The sequence below is a fragment of the Panthera leo genome, chromosome C1 (genome assembly GCF_018350215.1).
Source record: "Panthera leo isolate Ple1 chromosome C1, P.leo_Ple1_pat1.1, whole genome shotgun sequence".
NCBI classification, from domain to species: Eukaryota; Metazoa; Chordata; class Mammalia; order Carnivora; family Felidae; genus Panthera; species Panthera leo.
The window spans coordinates 96,817,092-96,839,263 of record NC_056686.1 but is presented as its reverse complement, the minus strand read 5'-3'; the positions used below and the strand labels follow the sequence as shown (position 1 = coordinate 96,839,263).

At 37.3% G+C, this 22,172-nt stretch overlaps 1 protein-coding gene across 11 annotated transcripts in view; it reads right to left on the bottom strand.

Moving 5' to 3' along the window:
• Nucleotides 1-22,172, bottom strand: part of HIPK1 (homeodomain interacting protein kinase 1) — a 47,658-nt gene that overhangs the window by 20,093 nt on the left and 5,393 nt on the right. For 9 of the 11 annotated variants that reach the window (XR_006206595.1, XR_006206596.1, XM_042953500.1 and 6 more), the window contains exons 2-3: nt 16,389-17,466; nt 7,562-7,685 (exon numbers count right to left, since the gene is read on the bottom strand). Coding sequence is in view for 9 of the 11 variants with exons in the window: in XM_042953500.1 (XP_042809434.1) it covers nt 7,562-7,685; nt 16,389-17,464 (1,200 nt within the window). In the remaining 2 variants the exon portion in view is untranslated. Of the gene's footprint in view, nt 1-7,561; nt 7,686-16,388; nt 17,467-20,372; nt 20,415-22,172 lie in introns of those variants that run through there. The other 2 variants (XM_042953501.1, XM_042953507.1) reach the window with 2 other exon arrangements.

Genomic DNA, 22,172 nt, shown 5'->3' with positions numbered 1-22,172 from the left:
TCAGCCCAGAGCCCGACGCGAGGCTCAAACCCACGGACCGTGAGATCATGACCTGAGCCGAAGTCGGACGCCCAACCGACTGAGCCACCCAGGCGCCCCTACTCTTAAATCTGTGGGAACTATGTAATGGGAAGCTAATACAGCATTAGCAAAACAGGAAAAAAAAAAACTTTTTAATGTAGATAAGAACATTTAAAAAAAATTTTTAATGTTTACTTATTCTTGAGAGACAGAGTGCGAGCAGGGGAGGGGCAAAGAGAGAGGGAGACACAGAATCTGAAGCAGGCTCCAGGCTCTAAGCCATCAGCACAGAGCCTGACACTGGGCTTGAACTCATGGACCGTGAGATCGTGACCTGAGCTGAAGTCAGACGCTTAACTGACTGAGCCACTCAGGTGCCCCAAAGACAATTTAAATGTGAACTTCTTTTGCATACAAAAAGGATGAAAAAATTTTTTAAATCCAGGATAAAATCTATGCAATAAAATACTACACAGACATTTAAAACGAACAAAGAAGTATAGTTATTGACCTGTAAAGATATTTCACAATGTAAGTAGAAAAAGCAGATTACAAATGAAATAATCTCACTTTTTAACAAAATTATTACATTTCACTGATTTTAAGAGGCATATTTTTTTACTCTAACATCTCTGAAATCAAGATATATCTTACAACTGATAATTATCATGGTTTAATTGGCAGCATTCTTTCGTAGAGGTACAGAAAAATGTGTATATATCAATCAACAGTGTCTTAGATATGACCAGATATGCTCCTCTATATCCATAAGTTTATTATGTAGAATAGAATTATATATAGCACATATATTCATTCATTCTTTTAGTAAGTACTTATTGAGCCAGGCATTGGTGATTTTAAAAACAGACACGGTTCCTGCTCTCATAGACCTTGCAGTCAAGTGAGGGAGACAGACACTGAATATTCAAACTTTCAGTTGAATTGGCATTCTGAAAAAAAGAAATAGACTTGTATAAAAATACATCACAAAGGAACCTGAGTTAGATGGAGGACTGGTGAGGAAAAGCTCCTTGAGAAAGTAACACTTGAGCTAATAAATGAGTAGACACTGACTAGATGAAATGAATGGGTGGCACAGAAATTCCAGACTATGAGAACAGTATGTACATGGGCCTGTGCTAGAAAAAAGCATATTCTTAACCAGTACTGAAATGGTGCCACTGGTGCTAGAGCACAAAAAGCAAGTAGAAATGGTGTAAGATCAATCTAGAGAAGGAGAGAGAAAGGGGAAAGACAACCCATGTAGGGGTTCAGAGGCCATATGAAGGATTCAGCCCTTTATTCTAAAAGTATAAAAATCCACTGAAGAGCAGGGAGGTAGCATGATCAAATGTGTTTTGTAAAAATCATTTTGTAAAAAAACTGGAGAGAGGTCAGAATAAAGGGAGATTGTCTAGTAACCCAGGCAAGTTAACAAGACAGCCTAGAGTAGGGTAGTAGCAATGGGAGGAGGGATCTCAATCATATTATATAATTATATATTTATTTATATATTATACATTTATGTATTTATTATATATATAAAAACATTAAAAATCTTTTTAATGTTTATTTACTTTTGAGAGAGAGACTGAGCATGAGAGAGTAAGGAGCAGAGAGAGAGGCACACACAGAATCCGAAGCAGACCCCAGGCTCTGAGCTGTTAGCAGAGCCCAACGCTGGCCTCGAACTCATGGATTGCAAGATCATGACCCGAGCCAAAGTTGGACGCTTAAGTGACTGAGTCACCCAGGTGCCCCTGAAAGTATTATATAATTGTTTACTTAATATCTCTCATCATCAAATTATAGCTTCCATGAGGACAAGGACAATGTTTTATGCAGCATTGTATCCCCAGTGTCCAAAGTAGGTAATCCATAAATACATGATGAAAATCAACAAATTATACATTTAAACACAAAATATGCCAAATCCTAATAGTGTTACCTCTAAAGGGTGGAACTACTAGAGACTGAAAGTTTTATCTCCTGGCCTACCGCATCTTTTCTAATTTTTCTATAGTAATGCACTTAAACAATAAAAATATTTTAAAATATTAGTATTACAGAGGAGCCTGGGTGGCTCAGTCGGTTAAGCATCTGACCTCGGCTCAGGTCATAATCTCATGGTCTGTGGGTTCAAGCCTGGCATCAGGCTTTGTGCTCACAGCTCAGAACCTGAGGTCTGTTTCGGATTCTGTGTCTCCCTCTCTCTCTGCCCCTCCCCTGCTCACACTCTGTCTCTCTCTCTCTCTCTCTCAAAAATAAATAAACATTAAAAAAATTTTTTTAATGTTAGTATTACAGAATTAAATTAAGTGAAAGTAGAATGGGAAGCTATCATCCAGACATTACTTTTCATATAGCTTATAATACAGCAAAAACAAGTCTTACATTTATACAAACAAAAAGTATTACTGTCATTTGTTATTTTATTTTATTTTTATTTATTTATTTTTAATTTTATTATTTTTTTAAATTTACATCCAAATTAGTTAGCACATAGTGCAACAATGATTTCAGGGGTAGATTCCTTAGTGCCCCTTACCCATTTAGCCCATCCCCCCTCCCACACCCCCTCCAGTAACCCTCAGTTTGTTCTCCATATTTATGAGTCTCTTATGCTTTGTCCCCCTCCCTGTTTTTATATTGTTTTTGTTTCCCTTCCCTTATGTTCATCTGTTTTGACTCTTAAAGTCCTCACATGAGTGAAGTCATATGATTTTTGTCTTTCTCTGACTGGCTAATTTCACTTAGCACAATACCCTCCAGTTCCATCCACATAGTTGCAAATGGCAAGATTTCATTCTTTTTGATTGCCAAGTAATACTCCATTGTGTGTATATATATATACACCACATCTTCTTTATCCATCGATGGACATTTGGGCTCTTTTCATACTTTGGCTATTGTCAATAGTGCTGCTATAAACAATGGGGTGCATATGTCCCTTCAAAACAGCACACCTGTATCCCTTGGACAAATACCCAGTAGTGCAATTGCTGGGTTGTAGGATAGTTCTATTTTTAGTTTTTTGAGGAACCTCCATACTAGAGTGGCTGCACCAGCTTGCATTCCCATGTCATTTGTTATCTTAAACAATTAAAATGTTTCCAACAAATTTGAAGCTATTAACTAATATTTAAAGACTCACAAACATTTGCTATATAATCTCAGCTCTAGTATTTATGAAAAATCCACAGTGGATATCATACTTATAGTGAAAGACTACTTTCCCCCTAAAACTTAGAACAAGGCAAGGATGTCAGCTCTTATACTTCTGTTCAACACTGTATTAGTGGTTCATTGCAAAGGAATTAGGCAAGAAAAGAAAAAAGGAATCCAGATTGGAAAGGAAGATGTAAAACTATTTTTATTTGTAGTTGGCATGATCTATAGTTAGAAAATTGTAAGGAATCCATCAAAACTATTAGAACTAGAGTTCTATCAGAAAACTACTAGAGGGGTGCCTGGTTGACTCAGTCAGTAGAGCATACAGTTCTTGATCTTGGGGTCGTGAGTTCAAGCCACATGTTGGGTATAGAGATTACTTAATAAAAATAATAATAAATAACCTTTAAAAAGAAAAAAAGGAAGAAAATTACTGGTAATAGAGTTCAACAAGGTCACAGAATACAAGATCAATTACAAAACTCATTGTATTTCTACACGTTAGAAACAATCTGAAAATAAAATTAAGAAAATAATTCCATTCACCACAGCCAACAAAACAACAACAACAAAAAACAGAATACTTAGAAATAAAAGAAATGTAGGGGTGCCTGGGTGGCTTAGCTGGTTAAGTGTCCAACTCTTGATTTTGGCTCAGGAAATGAGCCAGTTTGTGGGATCAAGCCCTGAGTCAGGCTCTGTGCGCTGACAACAAAGAGCCTGCCTGGGATTCTCTCTCTCCCTCTCTCTTTCTCTGTCCCTCCCCTGCTCACTCAGATGCGTGCGCACTTTCTCTCTCTCAAAATAAATCAACATAAAAAAAAGAAATGTAAAACCTATATTCTGAAAATTACAAAAAGCTGCCAAAGAAAACCTAAAAAAAATCTGGTCACATTTATGGATCAGAAGACAGTATTGTTAAGATGCTGATACTTTCCAGAAATTCAATGCACTCACTACTAAAACAAAAACAACAACAACAACAAAAAAAAAAAAACAAGAAAAAATAAAAAACAAGAAAAAAACCCAATGACTTTTTTTGCAGGAAAAAAAATTCTAAAATTCATATGGAATCACAAGGGACCCCAAATAGCCAAAACAATCTTAAAAAAGAACAAAGTTAGAGGCTTCACACTCCCTGGTTTCAAAACCGACTACAAAGCTATAGTAACCAAAACAACGTGGTACCAGCATAAAGACAGATATAAGATACAGATGGAACAGAATTGACAGTCCAGAAATAAATCATTGTATTTATGGTCAACTGAGTTTTGATAAGGATGCTAAGACCTAGCTAAGATCTTAGCTTTCTCTGCTAAGATCTAGCAGAGAAAGAATAGTCTTGTAGCAAATGGTGCTGGAAAAACTGAATATCCACGTGCAAAATACTGAAAGTAAACCCTTGCTTTATTCTATGTTGAAAAATCAACTTAAAATGGCTCAAACATCTAAATGCAAGAGACAAAACTATACCTCTCAGAAGAAAACACAGGAGAAATCTTCATGACTTTGGATTTAGTAATAATTTCTTAGATATGATACCACAAGTACAAGTAACAAAAGGAAGAACTGGTCTTCATCAAAATTAAAAACTTTTGTGCAAACAATGCTATCAACTTAGTGAAAAGGCAACTCCAAGGAATGAGAGAAAAGTTTTGCAAATTATATATCTAATTAGGGATCAATACCCAGAATATATAAAAACTCCTACAACTCAACAACAATAAACAGCCCAATTCAAAAATGGGCAAAGGACTTAAGTAAACTTCTCTAGAGGAGATAAACCAGGTATCCCCTGGGGCGCACTTGAGTGAGGAAAGGGCAAAGAGAGAAGAGAGAACCAATCCCCAGTGGGCTCTGTGCTGTCACTTCATATCCATAAGGATGGCTGCTACCTTTAAAAAAAAAAAGAAAAGAAAAGAAAAGAAAAAAGGAAAATAACCAGTGTTGGCAAGGATGTAGAGAAATTGAAACCCCTGTGTATTGCTGGTAGGAATGCAAAATGATATGACTGCTGTGGAAAACAGTTTGTTTAATCATAAAATTTCCAGATAACCCAGTAATTCACTTCTTGCTATATATACCCCCAAAAAACTGAAAATAGGAACTTAAACATCTGTATGCCAGTGTTCATAGCACCATTATTCACAATAGCCAAAAGATGATAACTCAATATCCATCAAAACATAAATGGATAAACAAAATGTGATGAACATATATACAATGGAACATTATTCAGCCATAAAAAGTAACGACATTCTGATACACAGTACAGCACGGATGAAAACATGTTAATAAAGAAGCCCATCACAAAAAAACTACACATCGTGTGTAATAAATATGATAAATTACAATAGGCAAGTCTATAGAGACAGAAAGTAGATTAGTGGTGGCCAGGGGCAGGAGAGGGTACAGGTTAGGGGAGAATGGGCATTGACTGCTAATTAGGTGCAGGGTTTCATTACAGAGGGATGAAAATGTTCTAAAACTGGTTATGGGGATGGTTCACAACCCTGTGAACATACTAAAAATCACTGAGTTGTACACTTTAAATGACTGACTTACATGATATACAAAGTATATCTCAATAAAGTTGTTTTAAAGAAACTTGGCTGTAAGAACAGAGATCCTGCCACAGAAATCTTTTTGTATAACCAGAGATGCATCAGGATAACCTATCCCCAATCCTGCTCTAAAACAGCAGTATCCCATTTATTCAACATGGGAAAAATGACTTCCTCCTACCACCCACAGTTTCACATCTATGCACACTGGGCAAAAATCCTCAAAACTACCAGTTCATCTCTTTATTTTAAAAAGCCTCAGGCATACCTTAGCTTTTAAATCTAATTTTAGTTGGTTCTACTTCCCAGGAAAATTTATAGTACCAATCTGTTTACTAAAGTTGAAGGCTGGCCTAGGGATGGCACTTTCATGACTGTGATTGCTCAGAGTAAGGTTTCTTAACTAGGGATCCATGAATCTCCTAAATTTGTACTCAAAATACCATATGCAAATTTTTCTGAGAAGACTCACATCCCTAACTTCATCGGATTCTCAAAAAGGAGAATCAATAGTTTAGTTCAACCACCTGTGTTTTTGCCTCACTTAATCTCCTTCACACTTTTTTATTATAAAATAAGAAAGCTGGCTTCTTTCTCACAAGGTACAAGAGAGATTAAATTTCAAAGTTCAATATAACTAGTTACATCTCACATGAGTAATTCATTTTTTATGTTTCAATCAAAGACCTGCCCAAAGAGTCATATTTTTGGAAGGTGAATCTAAAATGGATCAAGGAATCAAAATTCTACGTTGAATAGGGAAAAACACTGTTTTGTTCTTTTTTCCTTTTAATAATTCCAGATAACCATTTACTTCTTTAAAAACAATAAACAAGGGCACCTGGATGGCTCAGTCAGTTAAGCACCAGACTTCGGCTCAGGTCGTGATCTCGCGGTTCATGGGTTCAGGCCCTGCGTCAGGCTCTGTGCTGACAGCTCAGAGCCCGGAGTCTGCTTCAGATTCTGTGTCTCCCTCTCTCTCTGCCCCTCCCCTGCTCGCACTCGGTTTCTCTCTCCTTTTCTCAAAAATAAATAAACATTAAAAAAAATTTAAAAACAAAAAATTAAAAAAACCTCATGTACTTACTATGTGCCAGACACAGTACCAGAAGCTGAGGATATACTGGTGGGATGAAACAGTCTATCCCCTCAAAGAGCTTACAGCATAGTGGTTAGAACCATTTTTATTAAAAGAATAAGAAATAAGAATTTACAATTTATTTCCCTTCATTTCCCCTTAGGACCAGCTCCTTGGGAAATTGCAGCATATTTTCTAAAGCTCCTTTGTTTTGAGATATAGACCATTTATTACAATACTTTTCAACTCCTATGATTTCCCTCCTAAATCGTATTTTACAGAGACCCAGTATATATCACAGCTTCCGGGGCCCAATGTGTTTCAATTTGTAGAGAGTACTTCAGCATATGGCATGTATAAAAGGAAGTAACAGCTCTGAGTGAGCCAAAGGTCACTCTTAAAATTCCTATTCCTCATCCTTCTTTACTTTCATATCTTAAAACTCACAAGACACATTTATTAACCAAAGTCAGTCTCTCTAATAAATCATCACAGATCTGGAAAGGTACCAATCTAAAGTAATATGAAATAAGAACCTTCTTAACTGTTGAATTGCGAATGTAACATCAGATTAAAAAACAGGTAGAGAAAATTGTATTCTTTAAAAAATCCTTTCTAATTAGACTATTCTTTCCATATCTAAAAACTTCACTAGTAAGTACTTCTCTTCCTCTAAAATCTATTTCATTAGTAAATACTTGCTTTCTATTCAAGTATACACTCTTACCTGATCATATTCTGAAGCACCAGGATAAAGAGGCCATCCCAGGAACAGCTCAGCTATCACACAGCCCAATGACCACATATCAATAGCTTCACAAAACGGTAATCCAAGAATAATTTCAGGGGCTCTAGCAAAAACAAAAATAGCAAATTAAAAAATAAACATTATCTGGGGAAATTATGTTGACTAAGTCCCGTTTTAGTATCAGCTAAAGGTACATTGATTTAAAGAAACTGAAAACTATCTTTGATATAAAATCCATCATTTGAAACCTCTGGGGCCAGCTGTGTTTTGGAATTCTTTTTTTTTTTTTTTTTTTTTTTTTTTTAATTTCAGAAAGGTACTACCATGCATAAACTACATATTGCATAATATTCCCAATGGAGTTTAGGGAAGCACCCTCAAATCAAACACATTAATACTTCTGTACCGAAGTCAATGAATAGTCATACCATGTTGGTGAATAAAGACTTTAAGTAGCCTTATATTGTTTCTTTTTCTTAAATTTTTTTTAACGTTTTATTATTTTTGAGACAGAGAGAGGCAGAGCATGAGCAGGGGAGGGGCAGAGAGAGCAAGACACAGAATCTGAAGCAGGCTCCAGGCTCTGAGCTGTCAGCACAGAGTCTGACGCGGGACTCAAACTCACAAACCGCGAGGATCATGACCTGAGCCAAAATCGGATGCTTAACCGACTGAGCCACCCAGGCGCCCCGACCTTACATTGTTTCAAGTCAGACTTTGCCAATACACCAAACTTAGAAAAAGTTTTTTAATTTTGAGAGCTTTCTGGATTTTGAAATCACAGATTTCAGATAAGGGATCCCAGATAAAGGATCCCAGATTTATTCTTTTTACTCTTAGCACCTTTTTAATTACGGAAAAATCAATTAAGTGACCTGATCAATAAATACCCCTTGGTAACAGAAATGCCTTCTACAGAAATATAGTGGTTGGCAGCACTATAGAATATTCATTTCCATGAATGCTCCAAGTGAAAAACCTAACGCTAGGGAATCTTAAAGAGAAAATGAAGATAATACCATAAGCCTAGAGCTTTATATGTATGAATACATTCAAGGTAAAATTATTATCCCCATTTATAGAGGAAACTGAGGCAAAAAAATTTGCCCAAAATCACAGTTAATAAGTGGCAGAGCTAGAATTTGAACCGTGGCTATCTGGCCCCAGAACTGAGTATATTGTACTGTCTCTAAATAAGTAAGAGTTAAGCACATACCCACCTATATAAATCAATTTGGCTTGATGGTATACATGGCATTTTCCAACCACGACTAAAATTATGAGATAAATGGGTTTTTAAGGGGAGGGTGATAATATGTATCACTAATATCAATAATAATTATAGATGACACTTATATAGTGCTTACTCTGTGCCATGAAATGTTCTAATAAGCTCTTCATAAATGTGGTCACTTATTCCTTTACAACAATCCTATGGAAGTAGGTATTACTAATGTTAAGTCATCAATTCTAAGATGAATGTTTGTTTCACTTTTTTTAAAAATTTATTTGAGAGAGAGACAATGAGCACACAAGCAACCATGAGTGGGGGAGGGGCAGAAAGAGAAGAGAGAGAGAATCCCAAGCAGCATCCGCATTGTCCGCGTGGAGCCCGGGAGCCCGATGCAGGGCTTGAACTCACAAACCATAAGATCATTATGAGCTGAGCCGAAATCAAGAGTCGGACGCTTCACCAACTGAGCCACCCAGGCATCCCTGTTTTTTTCATATTTTAACATTCCTGAAATCAAGAAGATTCTTGCAAATGATGATGTATTTTAGTTCACTGGCAGTGCTTTTACTTTCTTATTGGGACCTAAATAATGTTTCTTTTTCCAATCAATGGTGTATCAGATTCTATGTAATAAAGTATCATTTCCATTTTACAGATGAAGAAACTAGGCATTGAGAAGATAAGTAACTCACCGAAGGCCACATAATTACAAAATGATGGAGGCCAGGCAGTCTGGATGTAAGGTTTGAGCTCTTAAACATTTTATCATCATCTCCAAATAATTTCCTTTCCTTCTTACAAGTCACAGAATTGGAATGTGTAAGGGAATACCAGCTCCAGACCCCTCAGCAGATCTCTCCATCTAACAGGCTATGAACCCTCATGGGATGTATAGGTTTCCCCAACTTCACTTTTAAGTAATATGTGCTTATTGTTGCTCTGGAGCAGGGAGGATTGAGCAGGAAGAGTATAAAGATATTTCCTAAAATAAGAATATCCTCCCCAAGTACTTTTCTAAGTAAGTAGCCCTTAGAAAATAAGGTAAAGTAGAGGACTCCATAGGGTCTAGAGGCTTTCCTGACCCTTGTACAGAAACAGCAGAAGGATGATCCGAGCCTGCTGAGACTTCCACTATTTGACAGCTATGGATAGAACGACTACTATCACCTGTTTTTATGCTATTTGAGGTGAACTGTGGTTCTGCGAACCAAAGAAACAACCTTCAAAGGGGATACTCTTTGCAGGTGGCTAGAGCCACATATTACTGAGAGAGTTTCAGAGTTTAATTAAACCCCAACCAGTATAGCATGTTTTTAAGATGGCACAAATTTAATAGCATTAATAAACTAGAGAGTAAGACTATCCAGAAACATAAAAGCTTTTCTAAAATTGAAAAGGGACAAAATTTTTACTTTCAGTGAGCAGAATCGTTAATTTCCAAGTTCATGACAGTGCCAAAAATAGCTGGCAGGGAAAGTGCAAATGGCTTTGTGCCAAAATAAAAACTGGGCTTAGAACATTCCTAAGCATCAACTGAAGAGCAGCAGATTGATTCTGCCATTCTCACTATACCAGGAAGACATTTTAAAATCCAAAGGTAGGTCACAGGGAGGGGCAGGCTACCCAATAACTTACTTCATTAAAAAAGTAGCAATAATATGTGGTAATCGTTAGGCTTCCAAAGCTTAAAGTTTCAGAGAAATTAAGAAAAATACTAATTCCAGCCCCCAAGCTCCATTAGACAAAAAAAAACAAAAACAAAAACAAAAAAAAACCCTAAAGACTGGCTGGAATCAGTTTTTCCATTTGGTCTCACTCTGCTTCTGGAGTAACAAAAGCAGCTAAGGATTTTTACCAAAAACTCACTAAAAGAGTAATTCTACCCCATCTACCACACAAAAAGATGAGTACCAAAAGAAAAAAAAAGCAAAAAAGTAAAATAAGGCTGCTCAGTCTACTGAGAGCTTTTCACTACCATTAGAAACTAGAAATGCTGGCTGACCTAAACTCTAAGAAGCAAAAAGATTGAAATTATTTTCTTTTACTGCGCAGAACAGCATCATTTAAAGCAAGTACTTCTCTAAAGACTGAATGTTTTAAATTCTGAATTCAGATTATAATTCTTGGTACTATCTTCATTACTGTATCATCTTTCCCCTTGGCCTCTATTATTTTTCAATCCCTCAATAAGAACTCCAGGCAGTAAAATTCTGGTTCTACTTTACCTGTATAATGATACTGAGATAATTATTTCTCTAGGTCCCTTTCTAGCTCTGACATTCTAAAAACTGATCAGTAAAAAACATTACCTATAGAGGGGCGCCTGGGTGGCTCAGTCGGTTAAGCGTCGAACTCTTGGTTTCGTCTCAGGTCATGATCTCACCGTTTCACGAGTTCGAGCCCGAGTCAGGCTCTGCAGTGACAGTGCTGTGAAGCCTGCTTGGGATTCTTTCTCTCTCTCTCCCTCTCTCTCTACCCCTCCCCCTTTCACGCTGTCTCTCTCACTCTCAAATTAAATAAATAAACTTTAAAAAAGTTTTTTTAGGGGTGCCTGGCTCAGTCGGTTAAACGTCCGACTTCGGCTCAGGTCATGATCTCTCTGTTCGTGAGTCCAAACCCTGTGTTGGGCTCTATGCTGACAGCTCAGAGCCTGGAGCCTGCTTTGGATTCTGTGTCTCCCTCTCTGTCTTTCCCCCACTGTACTATCTCTCTCTGTCTCTCAAAATTGAATGTTAAAAAAAAATTTTTTTAATTTTTAAGATTATCTATAGAAGCACAGGGAAGAGAGGGAAAAATCCAAACTGACAATATTCACTTTTGTAGGAAAATGGCATTAATTGTACTTTAGACATGGTGAGTGTCTTTTCTTTGAAAATACATCCCATCCTTAAAAAACAAATACTAAACAGGCTCTGATTACTGTAACCAGGTTGTAGAAATAGCAATCCCTGTCTTTTGATTTCTCAACTTCAAACTTCTTTAAACTAAAAAATTCCTCCAAAGTTATAAAGCGTTATTTTATTAGAACCCAGAGCAAGCTGTGGGTAGGATCACTTAACAGCAGAAACTATTCTCTGCTCATTTTCATGAACACTCTTTGTTTCTTCCTGCCCATCTCAGAGGCATCAAACTTACTTACCAGATCAGATATGTTACATAAAGTCTTAACTTCCTGCATCTGTGGCTTAGGTGAAACTGTAGTATGTTTATTTGTCTAGGATAAACTGAAAATATGCTTTCCTTCTCTAGACTTTGTCCTTCCATATATAACAAATACAGCGATCTCAACTTTCAATAAAGGACAGTTTTCCATTTTTCAGAATGGAAAAGCACTGAGCTTGTAGGCATGGCAAACCTTTGTGCCTGAAACTCAAGCCCCAAAGACAGCAACTTTTCTTGAAATTAGTCTACATTTACGTTTAAAGTGCCCAGGAAATAAAGCATATTATTTCCACTGCCTAAGGCATTTAGCCATGCCCACTGCTAACAGAGACAGGATGGTGGCAAAAGTTTGTCAACTGATAATATTTTGGCATGTTATCAGCAAGATGAAACAATGTAAACTAAAAAGGAGGGGAAGGGGAAGGCTGGCTTTGGAGCCAGGATGCTTCAACGGCCAAAGGGATTTTACAGAGGTTTTCTGAAAGATAACAGGGTGAGGACGTAATAGCCTCTAAAAGCAACACGAAGAATACCACTGTGGATAAAACTAATGATAAAGAAGGAATGCCTGAGCTGCTATTCCATTGGCTTTGGGTTCATTATCAAGTATTGCTGCGATAAAACAGAAGAGTCCCACTGCTAAATCCTAAATGCAGTCAAGCCCTGGATATTGGACTTCAGTATGCAAACTAATTACTCAGTAATACACAGAAAGAACTCCTGTTTTTAAGGGGTAAACTTAGCTCCATTTAAAATTACTCCTATACTCAGCAATTCAATGCAATGGATTTGCAGGATGATTTGTTGAAGAGTAATCACCAGTGGACTTAAAAATTTGAAAATCCTATTTGTTTCCAAAAACAAAACAACCAAATTACTCAAATCGCAGCTTGAATTTAAAAGGACAGGGAAAGGAGCAAAGACAGCAACCTAACACTGAAAATTATTCAAACGAATTACTTATTGGAGAAAGCTAAGCAGCCAGAACTATGTACCCCTCAAATCTTTGCCCCTCAAGAGAAAATGCCATCAAAATTATTTCACAAAATAATTCTTATTTCTATCACTCTTCTTCTATCTTAAAATTGCTTTCGTTACAAGCCAAGGCAAGTAGTTAAAGAACACCTGCAGGCCTGATTAGAGAAGAGATCAAGAAGCAAGAGCCCACCAGCCCCCACCCCACAGCGGTGCCCTCCCTCCTAATTCCCCAAGGCTCCCAACAAGATGCAGAACTGAACTTGTAAGTGGACCTGTAGAGTGTTTCTGCAAATACACACGAGTGGGTAGTGGTGGGATTACTCAAAGGAGCAAACTAAAAGAAAAAGTAATCAGAACCTAAATCTTCCAAGTAGTGAATCAGTAAATGGAGGAGAGATTCTCAAAATTAGCCCAACTGCCTAGAGCAAGATGAAACCAGAAACCAATGCTCTAGGAATTTCTTTACTCCATCTTTCTCAAGTAAGAAATATCATAGTTTTACAAAGTTATAAAAGGAAAAGATAAAAATAGAGAAGAGTGGATTCGAAGACGTAATGTGAAAATGTCATTACTACCCAAAGTGATTTACAGATTCGGTGCAACCCTTCAAAAACCAATGAGGTTTTTTGTAGAAATAGAAAAATTCATCCTAAAATTTATATGGAAATCTCAAGGGACTCCAAATAGCCAAAACAATATTTTTTTTTCTTTCTTTTTTTTTTTATTTTTTTTTCAACTTTTTTTTTTTATTTATTTTTGGGACAGAGAGAGAGAGACAGAGCATGAACGGGGGAGGGGCAGAGAGAGAGGGAGACACAGAATCAGAAACAGGCTCCAGGCTCCGAGCCATCAGCCCAGAGCCTGACGCGGGGCTCGAACTCACGGACCGCGAGATCGTGACCTGGCTGAAGTCGGACGCTTAACCGACTGCGCCACCCAGGCGCCCCGCCAAAACAATATTAAAAGAGAATAGGGCTGGAGATCTTACACTCCTAATTTTAAAAGTTACTACAAAGCTACAAGTAATCAAAATGATGTGCTACTGGCATAAAGACAGACATACAGACCAATGGACAAAAGAGCCCAGAAATAAACCCTTGTGTTTGTGGTCAATGAATTTTGACAAGTGTCAAGATCTTTCACTGAAGAAAGAATAGTCTTTTGAGCAAATGGTGCTAGGAAAACTGAATATCCACATGCAAAAGAATGAAACTGGACCCTTACCCTACACCGTATACAAAAATTAACTTAAAATAGATCAAAGAACAAAATATAAGAGCTATCTATGTCTATATTATATTCTTATAAGAGCTAAAAACTATAGAATGCTCAGAAGAAAGCAAAAGGGAAAAAATTTAGGACACTGGTTTGACAATGATTTCTTAGCTATAATACCAAAAGCATGAGAAACAAACAAAAAAAATACACAAACTGGACTTCATCAAAGTTTAAAACTTTTGTGCAAACACCATCAACAAAGTGAAAAGGCAACCCCACGGAATGAGAGAATATATATACACATCATCTATCTGCAGAGGGATTAATACCCAGAATATATAAAGAACTCTTACAACTCAACAAAAAAACAACCCAATTCAAAAATGGACACAGGACTTGAACAGACATCTCTCCAGAGAAGATAGACAGATGTCCAATAAGTAAATGAAAAGATGCTCAAGATCACTAATCTTTAGGGAAATGCAAATCAAATACCATTTCACACACATAAGGATGGCTATTATCCCTCCCATCCCCAGAAAACAAAAACAAGTGTTGATGAGGAGGTGGAGAAATTGGAATCCTCATGCATTGCTACTGGGAATGTAAAATAGTGTAGCTGTAGAACAGTTTGGTGATTCCTCAAAAAATTAAACAGAATGATCATATGATCCAGCAGTTCTACTTCTAGCTATATACCCAAAAGAATTGAAAACAGAGTCTTAAACACTTGAGAGCTAATGTTCACTGCAGCATTATTCACAATAGCCAAAAATGTGGAAACCCAAGGGAATGGATAAACAAAATGTAGTACATTCATGCACTGGAATATTATTCAGTCATGAAAAGGAATGGAATTCTGATACATGCTACAGTCTGGATTAACTTTGAAAGCATTATGCTAAGTGAAATAAGCCAGAAACAAAGGGACAAATATTGCATGATTCCACTTACATGCAGTACCTAGAAGAGGCAAATTCACAGAGACAGAAAGTCAGATAGAGCTTACCAGAGGGAAGGGGGAAGGTGGAGTTATTGCTTAATGGTTACAGAATTTCTGTTTTGGGTGATGAAAAAAATTTAGAAATGGTGATGGTTACACAACATTGTGAATGTACTTAATGACACTGAACGGTACACTTAAAAATGGTTAAAATGGCAGACTTATGTTAGGCAGATTTTACACCATTAGAAAAAAAAATATGCAGATGGCATATTTTCTGAGCCCCTAAATGGTTAAAACACCCTCCTATTACTTTCATGCATAATATAAACTTCTAAGTTCAGACTTTCTATTTACTCAAAATTTCATATAGGCATTTGACATGTTGGACTATCTCCTGATAAACATGTTTTGTGGATTACCTATTTTTTGTTTATTGTTTCACTTCTTGACTGGGTGAGTAGAAAATTTGTATTAGTGAATGATCACTAAAATTATCAGATTACTTAAAATTAATAACTAGTCAAATAAATGAGGTACTGAGAAATAAAAGCTCACTTCAAAAGACTTCCCCCTTTCCTTTCAGTAATTCTCCTTGGTTAACAGCACAAACAACATTGTATATACCACCCTTTAAGTACTGTCCCAATAATTACTATATATTAAAAAGGTAGCTTTGTTAGAAGTACCAATCTGGAAATATAAATCACTGAAGTATAAGGCACTTGGGTCAAGGACATTCTAGGATAACCAAATAAGCTCATAACCAAAAAAGTTCAAACTATTACAGAGAATGTTAAAACAGGAAGAGCCCTTGGTAATCAACAAACTCAATTCTCTAAATTACACAAGATAGGAAATGTATAAGAATGAAAAACCTGGAATTATTCCCAAGGCATCCTACCTGCCAAGATAGGAATGTGGAAAAAGTAGCAGCATATGCCCAAATTCATTACAAATAAGTGAACATCTTTATATTTTTAAAGACTCTTTAGAATGGGAAAATTGGGTATAATGGCACTTACTAAAAAAGAACCAGATGCTAGTATTCATTCAACTAGAAACAACCTTCAGAATCAAACTGAATTTTTCCAGTGTTAAATAAAATAATGTTACATATAGGAATGCCACACAGGGGTATGAAGTAAAACACAGTATTCTATCTTGGACTCTGTAAATAAATTCATTGTTATATGTAGCCCTATGTAACACCTTTAAGTATAAAGACAGATCTCTAGTCTAAGATACGCTTTTTAGCATTTGCCACTTGCCTGTAGTAACGTGACTGTAAGTAGGTTGAGCACACAGCTTTGGAAACGTGACTAGCAGAACCAAAGTCAATGACCTTCACTCGGTAGGGTTGGCGCACTGGATCGACCAGCATTATGTTTTCAGGCTTAAGGTCAGCGTGAATCAGACCAAGGCTCTTGAGCTTCATCAGGGCTGTGGCCACCTGCTGCAAGATTGGTCTGATGTACTTGAGTGGCAGTGGGCTAAACTTGTTCTGCTTTAGAAAATCATACAAGTTCTGCTCCAGCATCTCAAACACAAGGCAGGTGTGATTCTTATGCTGAAAGCACTCGTAAGAACGAACAAAATTATACTCATCGGCATTTTCACTGCTTAGGCGGGAAAGGATGCTCACTTCAATCTGTCCTTGTCTGGCATAGGAGGGGTGGTTCTTCAAGATTTTAATAGCCACAATTTCCTTAGTGCTCCGCTTCCAGCACTTAGCCACCTGTCCAAATGTTCCCCGGCCTAGGAACTCCAACACTTCATAGCTATTGGTCATAGAGCAAAGGATCTCATGCTGGACCAGCTGGTAATCCCCTTCTCCGCTGGAACTGCTACTCTTTGTGGTCACAGTGGTGGTCGTGGCAGCAGCACCCACCACAGTCCTGTTTTGCAGCATGAGAGGGGGATGTTCTTCTATGATTTGCACGCTACCGTTGCTGTCAACTTCCTCACTTTTTCTTTTCAATCCACATTTTTGATATGGCTCAAGCAAAGAAACGTTGTTTCTGTGAGTCAGGGTCTGGCTGCTTTGGAAGGTTGCCGTAGCAGCACCGGCCGAGCTATCAGCAGCGGTTACGACGATACGCTCCGCTGCAGGAGCCGGGAGGAGAAGGCCCTGGTCGTAAGCAGGGATGTTGAAATTTGCTACCTGGTGAGAGGAGCTGGCTTGCCCTTGCGTGGCTGGGAGGGTTTTGCTGTGGGTATAATATTTGTCGTTGCTGCTCTGTCCAGAAACATCCCAGCCAGAGGGCTCTATTTTCAGTTTCTTCGCACTGCAGAAGGCACTCGACGACACTGATGGGGGGGAAAACACCTGCAGCTGTGATGCCATACCTACATCGAGAGACAGGAAGAATTAGATCCTCAATTTTATACAACTCCTCAATTAATAGATAAGAAAACTTTTAGTTTAGAAAAACCACAAGTAAAATATAACTATCTGGCTAAGATTTTATCTCACACATTTTCTAAAACATGTTTCCGAGCACAGAAAGTTCAACTTTTTGGTCTAAATACACAACCGTAAGCACTCTTTGAGACTCAGCAATAGTAGGTCATATTGCTAAAAGAGCATGAACATCTATGATGGTTTATAAAATAATGAGCATGATAATAACAACAGCTTAGATGACTGATCCCTTACTATGTGTCAAGTAGTAGTCTAAACACTTCACATGTATTACTTATTTAATTCTCACCCTATGGAGAATATACTAACATTATTTCCACTTTACAGATGAGGAAACTAAGACACAGAGTGTTTAAAGTAACTTGCCCCAAATAGCACAACCATTAAGTGGCAACACAGGTATTCAAACCCAGACTCTATGGCCACAGAGCTCACTCCACAGCTGTCTTCACTCCTGCCCTGATTAGCTTTCTATTTTTTTTTTTAATGTTTACTTATTTATTCTTGAGAGAGAGAGAGAGAACGTGCGTGCATAAGCAGAGGAGGGGCAGAGAGAAAGAAGGAGACACAGAATCTGAAGCAGGCTCCAGGCTCCGAGCACTGAGCACAGAGCCCAACACAGGACTCAAACCCACAAACCCATGAGATCATGACCTGAGCTGAAGTCGGACACTTAACCAACTGAGCCACCCAGGCACTCCCTGATTAGCTTTTTGATCAATTATTTAAATTTAGACATAGATGGCATGCTTATAAAATTTACAGATGAACCAAATTTGGGCAGGATACTCAATATATTGCTAAGGAACAGGTCCAAAAAGATAACAATAGGGTAGAAACCACAACACAAATCTAGCAGATGTAATTTAATACAAATACAGAATCCTACTTAGGTCCAAAAAATATGACTACCACAAAGCACAAGGATAAGAAATACAAGGCTTAGCGGGAGCATACGTATACGAAAAACACTTTCAGTTGGTAAGAGAAACATTATGTGATAATGTTCCCCTCCCCTCAAAAGCTATTTCAATCTTCAATTACATTCATAGAAATAGTGTCCAGAACGTGCTGGACAAAGTGAATGCTATCTACTCTGCTCAGGTCATACAATATTTTAATAGTGTTTAGCTCTGCCCACTACAATATAAGAGGACCACTGATAAAATGATCAGAAAAAAGTAATCAAATGATGTGAAACCTATAGAGAGGATCTCCTGAAGAACCACAGGAAGTAATTCTTACAAAAATTATGGAGAAAGGGGGTGAGAAAAGCCCAGCTTTTTGTCCCTGAACATCCGTAAATATCTCAAGCTCAATAAACCCCAAGACTCCCAAAGCTAAAACTTTTAGAATAAAGTCCAAACCACCGACATAGCATATAAGCCATTTCGTATTTATCTTCTCTCTTCTCGACCATGTAACACTCAGATGCCTCAGGCTCTACATTAGTCCTCCCTCTCTTGTCCACACTTCCCCCGTTTTCAGTAACTACTTCCCAGGGTTAGTCATCTGCAAAAGATTCTCCAATCTTTATTTCTAACTCAGACTTCTCTCTCCTGAACTTCAAATTCTTATTTCCAAATAACAACCCCACACTGCAATTTGGATATCTTGAATATACCTCAAATTTAACATGTACAAAATTAAATTTATGAGCCTCGACCCCACCGCCAGTATTCTGTCTCAGTTATGAGACACCACCATATATACAACATCTCAAGCCAAAAATCAGAGAGGAAATGAGTCTCAGTTTCCTCATCTGTAAATTGGTGATAGCAATACCTACTTCATGGGGTTACTCTGAGAATTAAATTATTTAATACATATGAAGTTCTTAGTGTCTGGAATTCATTCTTCTCCCTTTATTACTTCATCTTTAATCTATAACCAAATCCTACCAATTCTACCACCTAAGTATATTTCAGATCAGCCATTTTTTTCTACCCCTATTGGGACCTTTCTAGTTCAAACAGCCAGGAGCCTCCAAACTAATCTTGAATGCACTCTGGGGATCTTTGTTTTTAAATTATGCAAATCAGATGACTGCTCTCTCTTTCTTAACCACCTTCCTCCTCCTGCCTCCAAAGTTTTCCATTGCTTTGTGGATAAAATCCAAAATCCTCAATCTGCCTTAACAAGCTCTACAAAAATCTGGTTCCTGTCTTCCAAAATCTCCCATTCCAGCCATGCTGCCCTCCTTCCAGTTCTTGGAAGGCCCTCTGATATGTTGAAGATTTTCTTCTGGGAAAACCATTCATTCTCTCTCACACACACATACACCACCATCCTTCCCACCATGCACACCCATAGCATCCTGCTCCTCCCTTACAACTGGAAATTATTTATTTAATGTTACTTACATTCCCAGCTACAGGATAGTTGCATGATAGGTGCCATATCTGTCTTGATGTTTGCTTACATCACCAGAAACTACCAGACTCTGGCAATATACAGACAGGCAGTATTCATTGGATGATTCTGACCCTTACCTACCAACCTCCTATCTACTCCCTACCACTCATTAAACTGCAAGATTTTCAAATGCTTGGTTTTATTTTTCAAATATCCCTCTCTTTTATCTGTGCAGTCTCTGAGATACAGGGGAAGTTTCCACTCCGAAACACATAGTATAATTTTACCAGTCATAAGAGAATAAACACACACAAGAAAGGAAGGAAGCGTGACAAAGGATGTTACAGACATAAAAAAGCAATGTGTACATTTCTTTGTGACTGAATGTAACTAAAAACCATCTGTACTGGACTAGACAGCTGGAATGAAGAACAAATCCTCAGCCTTCAATTTCTAAAATGTGATCTGGATTTACCTTAAACAAGAGTTTCCATAATTTACGTGAACCTTGAAGACAAAAAAGTGTAAATTAAAAGTTAAAGTCAGTGCAATTTAACTCCACAGCTAGGAATTCATAAGTCATCTTGTTCTGCCTATATCACTGACATAATACCAAATTATAATAGAAGAAAAATGTTAAACAAAGTAATACCTTTACAAAATTTACCTATTAAAATTTATGCAAGAATATTTATCATAAAACTGAGCCAATTTTTGAACAATGAAAGGAAGCAAATTTTTGAAATTTGTTTTCCATTGTGTATCTGTTGAGCTACTAATTTTAATAATCTATGAAGAAACAGGAGCACAGGAGTGCCTGGGTGGCTCAGTCAGTTAAGCGTCCACCTGCAGCTCAGGTCATGATCTCACAGTTTTTGAGTTCGAGCCCTGCGTCGGGGCTCTGTGCTGAGAGCTCAGAGCCTGGAGCCTGCTCAAATTCTGGGTCTCCCTCTCTCTCTGCTCCTCCCCCACTCATGCTGTCTCTGTCTCTCAAAAATAAATGTTAAAAAAATTAAAAAAAAAAAACAGGAGCACAAATTTTATATACCTAAAAATATTTAATGAAAGCATTTGAATACAAAATTTGTAGTTTGTAGCTATGTCTAAGAATATAGAAGCCTAAAGTAATAATACTGAATAGAATTCATGAAGTTTAATGCCAAATTTTTGAAAGTACATTAATAACGAAATATTTTTTAAAATATTACATTTACCAGAGTAATGTTATAGACAACTTTCACCCAATACACAAAATAATAGATACTGGTGGTTTCAAATCTTCACATTGAGCACTGCAAAAAGCACAAGTTCTAGGAAATTTTTCTGAAAGTTTAAGTATATAAATAAATGAATATAAGTCTTATTCAGTAAGACAAATTTCTATGTCTGCCCACAGGGAAAGAACAATCCAGAATTTCACTGGCCTTCCCCACAGCATGTGTGTATGGTAATTAATATCATGCCAGTGTGGCTGAGACTCATCCTGACCTCAACAAGCACTAGGTGAGGAGAAGATACAAAATCAAAATTGCCTAGAAAAATCAACACTCTTATTTATATAATTCAGCTACAAGCAGCCATTTTTAGACATAAGATAAAGATACTATGTTCCATAAAATTTGCCTTTGCAAAGTAGGGAAGCAATTTTCTTCCTAGGGTGAGACCTCCCAAAGGAAGATATGGAACAGGATTAACATCTGTGGAAAACTTACTATGTATCAGACTCTGCTAAGTTACAAATATTCTCAACTCACATGAGAACAGCTGCCAATAAAAGTTATTTCTGACTTCTTGAAAATGTCCTACCTCTTGACTCTAATAATAAACTAGTCTTTTCATTTCATACCTGACTTTTCAAGTATTTAACCATCTGAACATAATGACAAATTAGGCCACTGCATTAATCTGGGAACTAGAACTAATAGGCAGAAAGTTATTGATGCTTGTATTAATTGCTAAACAGAATTGAGTCTTGCTAGAACCCAAGGCTTTCAAAAGCAAAAAAATTAACAGCCTCCCCATTCACTCCCTGAAATGGTCCCATCTATTTAACAACATTTATTATGGGCAGCACAGGTAGGTACCCTTACTGTAAAGAATTCAAATATTATAACTATGAATGGAACAGTTGGTGATGACAACCAAGATAATCATTTGTCAGAGTTCTGTCTTTACCCTTCAGGTAACTTCCATCTTCCACACCAATAATAAATTCCTACTGCTTTCACTTAGTATCATCTTTGCCTCTTTGATACAATTTAACAATTGGTGACCT